Raw genomic sequence first — 14,835 nt, 5'->3', positions numbered from 1 at the left:
AAACTGGTTGCCACTAGCCTTATCTTTCATCCAGGGTATTATTTTCTCTTCTAGAACTTTGCAATAGACAACGGCATTGACTTTCTCCTTGTTGTTGAAGAAGTGAGTGAAGACGTCCCCCTCAGTTGACACCACACAGAGCACCATGACACTTGCTGGTTTCTTCGTCGTTGTCTTGTGTTGAACCTCTGAGGATGAGGAGGCTATCCAGCGATCATTCCGCTTATTGAAAGTCGCATCAACCGTGAAAATCTTCTCGTCGGAAAAAACTTGATGACTGAGCCATTCGACTTCATCCAGTTCAACAGCTTTTGGCACCTGGTCAAGCGGATTTCTTTCATTTTTCGTGTCAAAAGATGTCTTTTTCCTTGTGAGAATGAGGTTAATCCCAATTTCTTTAATGCTCTGTGAATTGTCATTGTGCTGACACCTCTCTTCTTTGCCAATGTCGATAATGGTAAGGCTGGATTTGCATTGACACTTCTCTTGAGACCAGCTAAAAAGCGAGGTGTTAGAATTCTGCCCCTTCTGGGCTTGTGAGCAGCTCGTTGGTCTTCGCCGGTCTCATCAAAACGTTTACAAACATCGTAAACAGCTTGTCTGGAGTATTTCAGCATCCTTATTATGGCGCTAGGAGTGTGACCCGTGCGACGAAGTTCGCATATGGCTGAACGTTTGGCTTGTTCCATTGCTTAATGTTTATTGCACCGGTGCTAGTATACAACTGGCTAAATTATTAGACAAATGGAAGTATCTGGAAACAATCAGAATTGCCATATGTTACTTTTTAAGTGCTTAAAACCTCTTCAAAGTTTGTACGGATTTATCTGTTAGACCCTGTACAACACAGGATTGGGCAGAGACCTAGAATGTAAGAGACATGATGGCAAAAATTAAATGGGTCTGACATGAATTGTTTGGGAAGTATGGTGGGGTTTACAAGGATGGATAGAGTGTAAATTAGGGAGGTGAGGTAGAGAGTTGGGGTGGAAAAGGAGCTGGTAGATAGGGTTAATCAAAGAATACTGTGCTGGTTTGGGCATTTGGAAAGAAGAGTCAAGAAAACCTGGCAAAAAGAGAAAGGAGCTGGTAGATAGGGTTAATCAAAGAATATTGTGCTGGTTTGGGCATTTGGAAAGAAGAGTCAAGAAAACCTGGCAAAAAGAGTGCCAAAGGCAGAGGTGGAGTGAACTTGAGGAGAAGACCAAGAATGGGATGAATGGATTGAGTCAAGGTAGCCTTGGGTAAAAGGGGAATGTCTGCCAAGTAGGGAGGTGAGAAGGCAGGAGATAGGTATGAGTGGAGCATTGTTGGATGATAAACTGATAAGGATTGAAGGGATTCTTTCTTATCTTCTCTTTTTCTTCAAGAGAGGATGAAGAGGGAGAATTGCCATATAAATGAATCAGTGGGGATAAACCACCTTCAGCTATCATACCCTTATATGGAGGTGCTGTGTTTTGCTGCATTGGGTGGGGAATATGGATGGCCCTTCATCCACAAGGAGCTAAGATGATGATGATGATGTTGATATGGTTCAACGTCACAAACTCCTCCCTATCGGAAGGCTAAGACGGTGCCCCTCACAGAGGACTTTGTAGCGTGGAATTTAATGAACCATGCCCTTGGTTCAACTTCGCCGGTGGCAGGATTCGAACCGCCATCCCTTCGACCTTCGCCGCAAGTAACGACACCCTAACCCGCTCAGCCAGCGAGCTAAGAGATTTTTTAAAAAGGAAACAAATGGGTGTGGGATGGATGGTGGGTCTATGCATACCTTGGCTGGCTACCTCCTTTGTGCGGGGGGAGAAATCTTTTGTTATACAGATAAGAATGGTCCCCCACACAGAGTGAGATATGTACGCAAGACCAAGAGCATACACAGGGAACAACCAAACTAATTCCCAGCTTGACAGAGAAACCATATAAGGAGAGATGAAAAACACTGGATCTATCAATACTGAAAGACTGAAAAGAAATTGGGAACTTGATTACATTGTTCAGGTTGGTATATATTACATTGACTAAGGAGAGTTCTTGATGTGGGATAGATGGGCTTTAAGGTTATGAAAACAAATTGTGAAAGAGTAAATGTCTCAAGGAAATGCAGAAATACAGTTTTCCATACAGATGCATTAATATTTGGCATACTTTATGAGGAAATATGCCCTAAGCTGAAATAATACATTAATTCAAATCTAAGTATAATACATATATACATACATATACCAAGGGCTTTTCCCCCTTTACAAGGGAGGTAGCTAAAGTCATAAGGCATAATTCCACTCCCACCCATTTCAGCCCCCATTCACAATCCCTCCCTCCCTCTCATCTTGGCTCCTGGATGATGGGTCATCCCTGCATCTCACTGATCACTCTGGGTCAGAAGCAATGCAGCAAGACACAGCACATCCACAGCAAAGCTGCTTCATTTAATCAGTGATCCCTCCTTCTCTGTCCTCTCATGCAGTAACATTGAAGATGGGGAGAAATCCCTTCCGGCTGCATCAAAATATCATTCACACATAACCACTCACTAATACTCCCCTATCCCTCACCCACTCCCTTCCATGTATCACAGTATCATCCATACTCAGTTATTCCCCACTCACCCATATCTTCTGCCTTCTTCTCTCTTTAACAGACATCACCCTCTTGCTGAACATACATTTTACCCCATCCTTCCATCTCATCCTTGGTCGTCCCCTCTGCCTTCCACATTTTTTACTAATCTTTCTTCACTCATTCTTTCCATTTGTCCAAACTATCCCAAGTATGATAATTCGAAAATAAAGATATAGTCCAAATTGGAACTATACCTGAATTTGAAACCAGGTACAAAAATTGGAAAGTAAGACATGGGAACCCATCAGAATTTCTCCTTTCCTGTATACTACATTTAGATAATTACATAAAAACTTTTGACTGCATTTAACAATTCTCCCACTCTCCTATACATTTGCAACACTTCCTACAATGCTTTCCTGTTGACCGATAAAATACCAAGACATCTTTACTTTTTCCCAACAGCTTGTAACATATCTGAAATTACTCCACAAGTTTGATCCACACATCCTAAACTCACACTGTTCTTTTGCGATTACTCCGTCTGTTCCTCTTCTAACCTTATTGATTAACACTCCCATGTGCCTTTCAAGCTACACTCTACAGACTGACCTCTGTAACTACAACATTCATATTTGTCCCCTTTTCCTTTGTACAGCAGATCTATACAATAACTTCTATCCTCTGGCACATTCCACCCCCTTCAGCAAAATATAAACAACCTCACTAGCCAATCCATTACAAGAGTTCCTCCCTTTGTCATACACTCCATGTAACATCCATTCAAACCAGGCAGCTAACCAGCTTTCATCACTTTTAATGCTCTTTATACCTCATCTTTTCCTATAGATGACATTTTCTTTTCCCATCAGTCACTTTCTTAGTATCTCTCACTAACAATCAATCCCTCTCTAACCTCATTAAATACAGTAACTCTTTAAATAATCTATCCATCTTGCCCTTACCACTTTTATTAACATTTATACAACTGTGCCCTTTAGCTTTCCCTCTCTACCTCCTCCTCACTCTCTTCACTTTCTTAGAAAACATCTTTTTCTTTCCAAAATTCTCTGTCAAAATCCTACCCCACTTTACATTTACCTACCTCTTTCCCCCCTCCCTCACCTTACTGAAGGCAAATATTTCTTCCCACAAAATTATGCATGGGAAGCACTAAAAGAAATCTGCTGCACATTTTCTTTTAGTTCCTTGAGCAGAAAACTCTTCATCAGCTGACTGCTGGGGGGACTTAGTCTTATCTGCAGAACTATCTTGGCTACGTCTTGGAAGATTCAACAAATTATCTGTTAATCCTGTGTCCACTGGCAGAACACCTGATGCTATTCTTCTTGATCCAGGTGTTTTAGGGGTAACTGGGAGTCTGCTGGGAGTTGTATGGAGAATTTTAGTTAGTTCCGCTGTTGGTGTGGGTTTACGAAGTCTTGAGGAAGGGCTCGGTGTATACGATGCTCGTAAGGCTTTGTCCGTTTTCTGGTGGACACCTAACTTGGAGCTGAGTTTCTGCACTGCTGGAGAGAAAGCTGCAAGTTTTTCCATGGATGTGTGGTGACCAAGCTTGAGCGCAGGGGAAACTAATCTTGATTTGGCCGCTAAAATGGCTTTGTTCTTCTTATCTCGATGTTTTTGGTTAGCCTTCTCAGCAAGTTCCAAGCCAATTCTTTCCCTGTGGTGATGGAAAAAGATTATTCTCATATAGATATTAAACTAACCATCCAGTTCAATCTAGCTATGACAAAGCAATTTTATTCACTGAAGGGAGCCCTCTAACAGGGTATTAAACTCCTCTTTCACTATGGTTTCCCATTTCTTGTCTGATAAGCTGTTTCCAGCAGAGATGATTAGGCATGAAAATGGAACATACCCATTACTTTCATTCCCATCATAAGTTTCCCTTTCATTCTGTATGAGGGAATGGAAAGAGGGGGTCACCGATTTATTGAAGTGGCCTTGCTGTGGATGTGCTGTGTCTTGCAAAACTGCTTCTGACCCAGGGCAGTGGACAAGATGCAGGGATGACCCATCATCCAGGAAGTGCCAAGATAAGAGGGAGGGTAGAGGGTGGAGGGGAGTGGAGTGTATTAGGGATGGAATGGGTGGGAATGGTTTTTATGCCTTTTTCTTTTCGGCTACCTCCCTTGAAAGGGAGAAAAAGCCTTTGGTATATGTATGTATGTATGTATGTATGTATGTACTATGTTTGTTGGGTTCTGGTGTAAACTTGTGTTCCTTTCATTTTCTTATGATGTTCTACTGGGAGGATTTTGGTTTCTGAATGTAGGTATTCTGTAGGGGCAGTTTTGGTGCATCCTATTATTACTCTTAAAGATCTATTTTGTGGTGTTTGCAAACTTTATGTGTGATTTGCTCACTGTTGAAGGCATATTTTAGGGTGGTTCTTGTGAACTGCTTACAGATGGAAGGACGGGAGAGAACAGAAGATAGGGGTGAATGGAGAATGGTTGTATATGGATGATGCTGTGATGCACGAGGGGGAGCGGGTGGGGGATGGGGAGAGAAGGAGTGTGTATGAGAAATAAATTGACGCAGCCTGAAAGGATTTCTTCCCGTCTTCTCCTTTTCTGCATGAGGGGAAGGAGAGGGAGGGTTGCTGATTTAATGAAGAGGCCTTGCTATGGATATGCTGTGTCTTGCGACACTGCTTCTGACCCAGGGCAGTGGATAAGATGCAGGGATGATCCGTCATCCAGGAGGTGCCAAGATAAGAGGGAAGGAAGAGGGTAGAGGGAAGTGGAGTATGTAGGGGATGGAATGGGTGGGAGTGGTTTCTATGCCTTTGTTTTTTGGTTACCTCCCATGTAAGGGGGGAAAAAGCTTTTGGTATATGTATGTATGTACCTCCCTGATAGAGAGGAAAAAAGCCCTTGGTATATAGATAGATGATTTAGAGAGATCCCAAGAATTACAGATTGCTATTTCTGCTTGACCAATATAATTGGCATAACATATCCCAGCACACTGTAAAATATCCTAATTTACCATCTGCCATGAGATCTCAGTCACGACTACCTGTACCTGATCCTCCAAATCAAATTATCCCCACCTCCAAATATTAAAGTAGGTGAACTTAATTTCTTTCTATGAAAAATTCAAATATATTTTCAGAATTTGTTTATCAAGCATGGTTTTCCTTTGATCTAATTCAATCTTATAACAAATGCACACCTTTAATTAACATATCAGGAAAACCATACTTGGTAGACATATCCTGGAAACATTTGAATTTTCCATGAAAGAAAGAAAAAAAAAAAAAAAAAAAAGTTCACCTAATTTGTTTTTGCAAGAGAGAGAGAGAGAGAGAGAGAAAGAGAGAGAGAGAGAAAATATATATATATATACATACATATATATATATATATATATATACATATATATATATATATATACATATATATATATATATATATATATATATATGAAATAAAATAATACAGTGTACAGTTATAATGTGTATATAGGCATGAGATTTGGAAACTGACAATAGAGTTTAAGTTTAAGAGTGTACAGAGGAGAATACTGCTGAAAGACAGGAGGGCAAGTTGGGTGAGAGAACAAACTAGATTGAAAGACATGGTGGTGGTAGTAAAGGAGAGAAAATGGAAATGGGGAGGGAAGTTGGTATGAGAGAATGATGGTCAATAGAATAAGTGTGTTACTGACTGGACACCACAAGATAGAAGTGTGGAAGAGGGAGACTACACAGTTGAAGTGACAAGATGATCATGGAAGTGATATGGCAGAGGCTGGTACAGTCGTGAGTCATGGTCTGGTCTGGGAAAGGCCTTTGTTCAGCAGTGGACTCAAACTGGCTGATTACATACATACATATACCAAAGGCTTTTTCCCCCTACACAGGGGGTAGCCAAAAAGAAAAAGGCATTGAAACCACTTCCACCCATTCCATTTCCTATATATTCAACTCCCCTCCACCCTTCTCCCTCTCTCTTATCTTGGCACCTCCTGGATGACGGGTCATCCCTGCATCCTGTCCACTGCTCTGGGTCAGACGCAGTGTCGCAAGACACAGCACATCCACAGCAAGGCCGCTGAATGATTGATATAATAAGGAGAGTAGCTGGGTCAAGCCACACCTGCACATCATATATACCTATCCAACCATAACCTCCCCATCTTGGTAGCTTGGGGGGGGGATGAAGGGTTACTCTCTCCCCTGTCACATTGCTTGAGTTGAAAGTTAAAGACAATGCAGCAAGCCACAGATCTTCCGCAACAGGCACCTACAGATGGAACTGGTTTACCCTACTACTTACTTCCTCAAGCAGCAAACCCTCCTCTCTCATCCACTCAAAATAATTCATGAAGCAACTGACCATGTATTCATCCTCTTTAATTTTGATAATTTGCAAGATCTGTTGTGAAATACCTGATACATTAATGATGCCATGAATAAATGCATAAATTTTTTATGTAATATGAATCTTGACATACCTATCTGGCACTGCTGGAATCTTGTATGAGGGTCCTGGAGTTGCTTTGCCTAAGAGAGGAGTCTGACTTCCATCTAGCTGGAATGGTGTACCTTCTACTTCACCCCAAGTCATAAGAGGTGAGGCATCTACACCAGGGGCAGGAGAAGGAGTTCGTACAAAATTGTAGCCATTGATTCGTGGTGTCTCCTTGCCAAGTTCTTTGCCTGAAAGGATTTACTGGTCAATGGTGACGTTAGATGTACATACATACATACATATATATACCAAGGCTTTTTCCCCCTTACAAGGGAGGCAGCCAAAAAGAAAAAGGCATAAAACCATTCCCACCCATTCCATCCCTAAATACACTCCACCCCCCTCCACCCTCCCTCTTATCTTAGCACTTCCTAGACGTTAGATGTGCCAATAGATATTTGTAAATACTCCCGTCCTCTTAGAACCAATGACTGGTACCTAAATGTAGTGGTCTTGTGAAAAGGATGTTAGAATCAACTTACCACCTATATTCAAAAACTGTCAATGTATAATAACTCCTTCTAGAGAAGCAACCCTAAGAGGTTGATACTCAGGCTTTGGGCTGGGCTCAAGATATCTCTACCATCATTATTCAGTACAGTGGCAGCTCTGAGTAGTGGTTAGAGGGTGGAAACTCCAGCCAGCCTAATCCTAATGAGTTTTCAATTTCAATGGTAACTAGGGTGGAGGTAAAGACTTTATAAAAAGTCACACCAGGTTTTTTTGTAACAGAAATCATTAGGAGGTACTGAGCAACAACTGTTGCTTAGAGTTTAATTTAATTCTTATTGGTCTAACCCCAACTCTTTATCTAACCTAAACATACCTTCAATATTTTCTTGTACCTAAGTTATTATCAATTATTACCAATACTACAAAAAGGCATAATAACCATTCCCACCCATTCCATCCCGGAGTGGAGTGTATTCGGGATGGAATGGGTGGGAATGGTTATTATGCCTTTTTCTTTTTGGCTACCTCCCTTGTAAGGGGGAAAAAGCCTATGGTATATGTATGTACCAATACTACAGAATACCTAATATTGGAAAGGCATATGGGAGTGTTTTAACTGAGAAGATTAGGAGAGGAACAGGAGTAATTGGTAAGGAACTATGTGAGTTTAGGTAAGGTTGAGGCAGATTTGTGAGAAGTTTTTGGCAAAGGGTCAGGTAGTTTCTTAGGTCTTCATGAATTTTGAGAAGGCTTATGATAGGGTAGACAGGAATGCATTGCGAGAAGTATTGCAGAGGGCAGTCAAAAGCTTTTAATTGAATAGTTGAGCTGGTGTTTTAATTGGAAATGGTGAATGAGTAGTTTAATGTGAAGATGGGGCTGTATCAAGGGTGTGTTATGTTGCTATGGCTGTTCAACATATACATGGATGGGTTGGTATGGGAGGTTGATGTGTGGTTGATGGGCAAAGGATTGGAGAAGGTTAGAGAGAGTGGAGGGAAGGGAACAGGAGGTGAGGAAGATCTGTGGGTGATGGATAAAGGATTGGTGATGGTTAGAGAGAGTGGTAGGAAGTGGAAGATGAATCAGCTGGTGATGGGCAAAGCATTGGAGAAGGTTAGAGAGTGGAGGGAAGTGGGAGGTGAACCAGCTGTTGTTTGCTGATGCATTACAATTGTGGCTGGGTCTGAGGAGGGTCTGAGACAACTAGTGATAGAGTTTGGAAAGGCGTGCAATAGGCCCAAAAAACATCCTTACCTATTCTTTAAGCTTTCTCACATATCTGCCTTACCACAAAAATTTGATACATGCAACCCCTACCTTTCCTAAACCCACACTGTTCCTCACCATTTACACCCTCTGTTCCTCTACTAATCCTCTCAATCAAAACCCTTTCATAAGCCTTCCCAACTACACTCAACAAATTGATCCCTCTGAAACTACTACATTCACATTTGTTCCCTTTTTTCTTGTAAAGTGGAACTATACAGGGAATCCTCCAGTCCTCTGGCACTACCCTTTTTTAGACAAATATTAAACCTCACCAGCCAGTCCATCACTGTACCTACCTTATCTAGACACTGTATGACACCCACCTAACCCAGGCGCCTTAACAGCTCCCATAATTTCAATAACTAATTTCACCTCATCTTTTCTGATTTCTTCTCCATTTTCCTCATTCATCACTGTCATTTTCTTGGTGCTTCCAACTGCAACTACCTTTCCCACCTATCCTCCTTCACATTTAGAAACTCCCTAAAATACTCTGCCCATTTTTCTCTTACTGGCATCTTTTCCATTATCATCTTTCCATCTGCAGCTTTTATTTGTCTGTCTCTACTTGATTTGCCTCCCTTTCCTCTCTCAATTTCCTTCCAAAACATCTTTTTGTTACTTTCAAAATTATGTCATAATCTTACCCCATTTCACATCTACTCTCCTTTTTTCCTCCTTTATTTTATGCTTTACTTCTCTTCTCTTTTCTCTGTACCTTGTTTCTTCTTTCCTACAGCCTTCCTTGCTTCATTATCCTACCACTCACTATCCTTCCTTCTATTTCCTCCCACCCTTCTTGTTCCACACACCATCTTTGCACACCTTGTGACTCCCTCCTTGAAACATTCCCATTCCTCCTTCACTCCTAGTTCTACTCTATCTTTCACTCCCTTCCACTCCTCTCTCAGCTTCTTCTTATACTCCTTCTCCTTTTCTTTCTCATTTCAGCAGTTTACTCTAAGCACCTCTCTACCTTCTGTCCTTTTCCTTTTTCTCCATCTATCCTCCACTCCTCAATTTACCTTCCACCAAAAAATTACCTGATATTCCCCCACTCTCTCCCCTTAGAACATGTATGACCAAAACTCTTCTCTGGTTACCACTATATAGTCCATTAACCCCTTCATTCTGGGCCAAAATCTCGCAGGCAGCATTAACTGCCAGACATGCGATGTTGCGTCATAATACTCGCATTATAAAAAATAAAATAACCCCTGTATTGCTCATTCTCTTTCACCCGTGAATTTTGATAACCATAGAAAATATGATGAAGCCAGTTTACAGAGTATGGGGGTCACGCAGGTACAACTACAATAAAAATAATCAAGACATCGATATGGCAGCCTCGCGTACCCACTTGCTCCTCATGACGCCTACGTAGGCGTCACCGTATGGAAGGGGTTAAAGCCCTATCTACCATCCTTAAATCCACCATCCTCTCCCATGTGTACTTATGTTTCACTTTTTTCCTAAATAATGTGTTAGCTAACATCAAATTTCTTTCCAGACACATCTCCACCATTAACTCTCCACTACAAATTTTTCCTGGCACTCTTCACTTCCCAACCATTCTGTCTATTAATTCATTTCCTACCCTAGCATTGAGATCTCCCAATACCACTACACTGACATTTCTCTGTAAACCCTATGTGCACTCATTTAAATCTATCCAAAGTGCCTTCCTTTCCTCTACACTCTTCTATTATGGAAAAAAATTGCTGTTTGCTACATACATCATTAGAGTATTTTGTTGTGGAATATCAAAATTTTATGTACAGTAGACTCTTGTTATCAATGGATTTTTTCATAGACTGTACTAAGTACTGATGGATTTCCTACCGATGAGAAATTCTTTATTTCCATAAATGAGCAAAGATAATTCTACTTTTGCTTGTACCTTCTCAGAAGTTTCCATGCCTTCCCACTAGGCTTCACTGTAATGACAGCTGTACACGCATTTGTTTTTCTATGACCTAACAAGTATGAAGTAACATGGAGTGAAAGAGAGGAATAACATAGGCAGTGACAAATTGCAACAGTGAGGACCAGGGTTGCCAGATTGGGCTAACAAATTGGGCTAATTTCTAAAGCCAAACACTACTTGATTTAAAAAAATGTTATCATATATGTGAATAACATTAATAAAAAAACAAAATTCAAATTGCATACACCTAATATATTTCTGTGAAAAATATACCAATGCCATGAACCATCCTATTACTGGATGACCGCATTGTGAACAGCTGCCCAGGATGTAACACTTCACCCCATACCATACAACACATAATGGAAGACTGCATTATACACAATCATGCACGCAAACAACACAACATACACTCTATAAAGGATTTGTGGGAAAACCCAGTTTCGGCTGTGGCATTCCTTGGGGAGACGGGACTGCTCGGACAGACAGTCTAGGGAACGACAACAACAACAATCCTATTGCATTACCCTCTTATTACAACTATACTTACCATCAACTCCAACTTTGCCCTCTTTCTTGCTCTGTTGTATGGCAGATGCTTCAAGATATGCTGAATGACTAAGGGACTCCGTGAAGGGGTTTGTTTCAAAACGTGTATTAGGAAGCACCACTTCCCTTGGCTTACATTTTGCTTCCTCCACCTGCTTCTTTTTGTTTGAAGGTACATCTGTAACCACGGAATTTCATGAGAAAGTTATACTCTAAGTCACACAAATTTCCCCTCACCAAGATAATGAATATTCAAACTAGATTTGATTCCCAGGCAGCTTTCATTGATTGCACTAGTGTTTGGTCCTTATAAATCAGTAGATTTTATCATTGAGGGTATCTTCCCTCTTATAAGGGAAGTAGTCAGTCTAGGCATGCACCACCACCACCCACACCTATTCCACTCCCATCCACTATCCATTATTTCCCCCCCTCATCTTAGCTCCTTGTGGATGAAAGACCACCCTGATTTCCTGCCCACTGCCTAACCAAAGAAGCTCAAGGCAACAATTAATTCACTACACCAGGTATTGAAGGATAAGTAAATAAACATTACTCTTAAGTGAAATACTTACGGTCAGGAATATACATAACTGAATTGAAGGTTTTGTACTGCCAGTTTTCCAACTCCCTTGGGCGAATATCTCTTGTTGTGTCAGAAACACCACATATAGCTAATCTGTTTTGTGCCTGTTGTTCTTCTGCAGATGCCAGCGCAAGATTTGGCAAGTGCTTTTTGTTGTGTTTTTCTTCTGCTTCAAACAACCAGGCATGCTACCGACAAAATCATAAGTTTAGGTGCTATGCTTCCAAAAGTAGGGGCAGGACTACTACAAATTTTAAAACATTGTAGCTAAAAACATTAGAGCATTAGCTTTAATTTCTATTTTGTGCTAACATTATTTTCTACGTGCACCAAATCACAGTATATATGAACAGAAGGTACTTAGTATGGAAGGTGGTTACTCAAGTTAGATTTAGCCCTTTGGCAACTGAAAGATTCACAGGCAAGTAATATAAGTTTAATAGGAGTCAAAGTCGATAGACAAGTGTCAATCGCTATGGAAGAAGTCAGCTGAGATAGGTTTTACCTCCTTGACAATCAATAGGTACAGACCTGATGTTTGGTGTTTCAATCTATTTCTTATTTATTACAAGTTTTTGGCTCCTCTTTGAATGTAGAAAATGCAATACAAAAGAAATGATCAATTTATCATGGTTTTCATTTGCATAATCTTTATCTCAATAGGGAAGTAATCAAGACTTAATTCTAATTCAACCTACCTTCAATCTAAATTTGACTTGGCTTTCTTCCATAAGATGTTCAAAACTTTCATTGTCTTCACTTGTATGACATGACATAAATTCATCTAAGGACCAGTCCTTCTTCGATTTGACAGAGTCTGGTTGAGAAGCTGTTTCACTGTGGGTATTTTCATTTACAGAAGCCAGCTGCTCATCTTCTGAATTTGCAGATTGCCTACATGGTGTGTCTGTACTTGTATCGGTTTGATTCACTGGAGTTTCAAAGGTTGCTGGGCTGTCAGTAATTCTGTGTGATGAATTGGGTTCCCGACCACCCGAGTACTTGATGTAAAATTCTCTCAGTTTGTCAATATCATTATTTTCTTTGGCTCTCACAAATTCGAGTTTGTCTCTCAGATTTTCCAGATCTGGAAAGAAATCCCTTTCTATGATCTTTTCAAGCTCCTGAAATATTGAAAAGTCACATACTTTAATTTTTAAATTCTACATACTACCCCTATGATTACATATTCCCAATTTCTTTAATATTCTGACAGATAACAACATAAGCATGATTCCATTACATGTGACTGCCTATGTATGTGTGCATATTTTACACACACACATATATACACACAATAGGAAAGAGTGACCATGTACTAATAGAATTCAAACTAAAAGAGCAAAAGGACCTATGAAGAAAGGAGAAACATAAAATAGGAAGACCAATGTACAACAAATCGAATTTTGAGAAACTTAAAAAATTCTTTCGTAATGCAAACTGGGGAAAATTCCTAAATGAAGAAACAAGGATGGAAGAGAAATGGAATATACTAAAAGAAATTTATAATCTGATGTGGTGACATTTGTCAGGTCTAAATGTCATTTGCCACTTGGTTTTCCAGTCTTTAAGGGCATGTAAGTCATTTTGTAGTTGAAGACAATTGTCTCTGTTATCTATCTGCCTATATACTAAACTACTGTCCACAAAGAATCTAGTAGTAAAGGAAAGTGATAGTGGGAGATAATTCATGTAACATAGGAAGAGAAGAGGTCCCAAGACAGTGCCCTGGGTAACCCTAGAAGTTACAAGAACAGTTAAGGATCATATCTTTCTATCTCTATTCCTCCCCCTCTCTCTCTGCCCCACCATATATCTCTCACTCTCTATCCCTCCCTCTTCTCTCTTCCCCCCCACCCACCTTCTCTCTGTCTCGCACACACTTTCCTGCCATATTTTTTTTTCTCACTCAAAGGATTACAAAGGATTACACTCTCTGGAAAGACGCAGAGTGCGGGATGATCTAATAGAAGTGTTCAAGTGGATCAAAGGCTATAACAAGGGAGATGCAAACAAGGTCATCATAATAAAACAACAGAGCAGGACTCGCGGTAATGGGTATAAACTGGACAAATTTAGATTTAAGAAGGAAATAGGCAAGAATTGGTTTACTAATAGGGTGGTTGATGAATGGAATAAACTTAGTAACCATGTAGTAGGCGCTGAAACTATCATTTGTTTTAAAAAACGATTAGACAACTTTATGGATGGGGATGACAGGTGTTGATGGATACGGAGCTGCCTAGTGTAGGCCTTATGGTCTCTTGCAGTCTCCTTTATTCGTATGTTCTTAAAGGCGGAGCATGCCAACACGAGACCACTCTTTCCTTCCCACCTGCCCTATCTCTGTCTACCCACCCCCAACAATACCTCTCTCTCTTCAACCTATCTCCCACTTTCTCATTCATTAACTCCTTTAATACTGTAACATATTTTATAGTTGCCTGAGCTAACAGCAGAGAATATCATTCTGATTACAAAGGATTACAAAGGCTGAGCATGCTGACAAGAGACCTTTTGGTCCATAACTAGGTCAGATGCGAAAAAATATATGTAATAATGATAAATAAAATAAATAAATAAATAGAAATTATAATAAAATAATAATAAATAAAATAAATAAATGCATAGGTATACATAAATAATAAACAAACAGGTAAATATTAAAAATAATCAATCAACAGATACATTATATTAAATGAAAAACAAACATGTCACTATGCTAAAATAATGATGTCTCATTCTGTCACCTTGTTTGTAACTTTCAAATACTCCATGGTAGTACAAATTATTGGTTCAGTACTTACTCTAACATATGTATCTTCATCCAAGATTTTTTTTTTCTTTCTTGAAGTAGGTACCTTAGGTTTCTTAAAGAAGCCATCATCAATTTTGTCCACAGCCTGGAGTGCCGTTGAGCCAATTTCCTCAACTTCCATGGTAAACAGTTTCCAAAGACAAAATATTATCCTTCCAGA

The 14,835-nt window shown here is 40.0% G+C and overlaps 1 protein-coding gene across 5 annotated transcripts in view; it reads right to left on the bottom strand.

Moving 5' to 3' along the window:
* Positions 1 to 1,079: 1,079 nt before the first annotated feature.
* Es2 (ess-2 splicing factor homolog) overlaps positions 1,080 to 14,835 on the bottom strand; it is a 158,860-nt gene continuing 145,104 nt past the window's right edge. For all 5 annotated transcript variants that reach the window (XM_076184944.1, XM_076184942.1, XM_076184941.1 and 2 more), the window contains 6 exons: positions 14,665 to 14,835; positions 12,556 to 12,981; positions 11,847 to 12,045; positions 11,273 to 11,449; positions 7,054 to 7,258; positions 1,080 to 4,249 (listed from right to left, as the gene is read on the bottom strand). The exon at positions 14,665 to 14,835 is cut by the window's right edge and continues 3 nt beyond it. In XM_076184944.1, coding sequence (XP_076041059.1) covers positions 3,739 to 4,249; positions 7,054 to 7,258; positions 11,273 to 11,449; positions 11,847 to 12,045; positions 12,556 to 12,981; positions 14,665 to 14,796 — 1,650 coding nt within the window. In that variant the 5' untranslated portion in view covers positions 14,797 to 14,835 and the 3' untranslated portion in view covers positions 1,080 to 3,738. The remainder of the gene's footprint in view (positions 4,250 to 7,053; positions 7,259 to 11,272; positions 11,450 to 11,846; positions 12,046 to 12,555; positions 12,982 to 14,664) is intronic.

Source organism: Oratosquilla oratoria, chromosome 5, assembly GCF_046742065.1.
Source record: "Oratosquilla oratoria isolate Oo_2021 chromosome 5, ASM4674206v1, whole genome shotgun sequence".
NCBI lineage: Eukaryota > Metazoa > Arthropoda > Malacostraca > Stomatopoda > Squillidae > Oratosquilla > Oratosquilla oratoria.
This window is presented reverse-complemented; position numbering and strand designations above follow the sequence as displayed.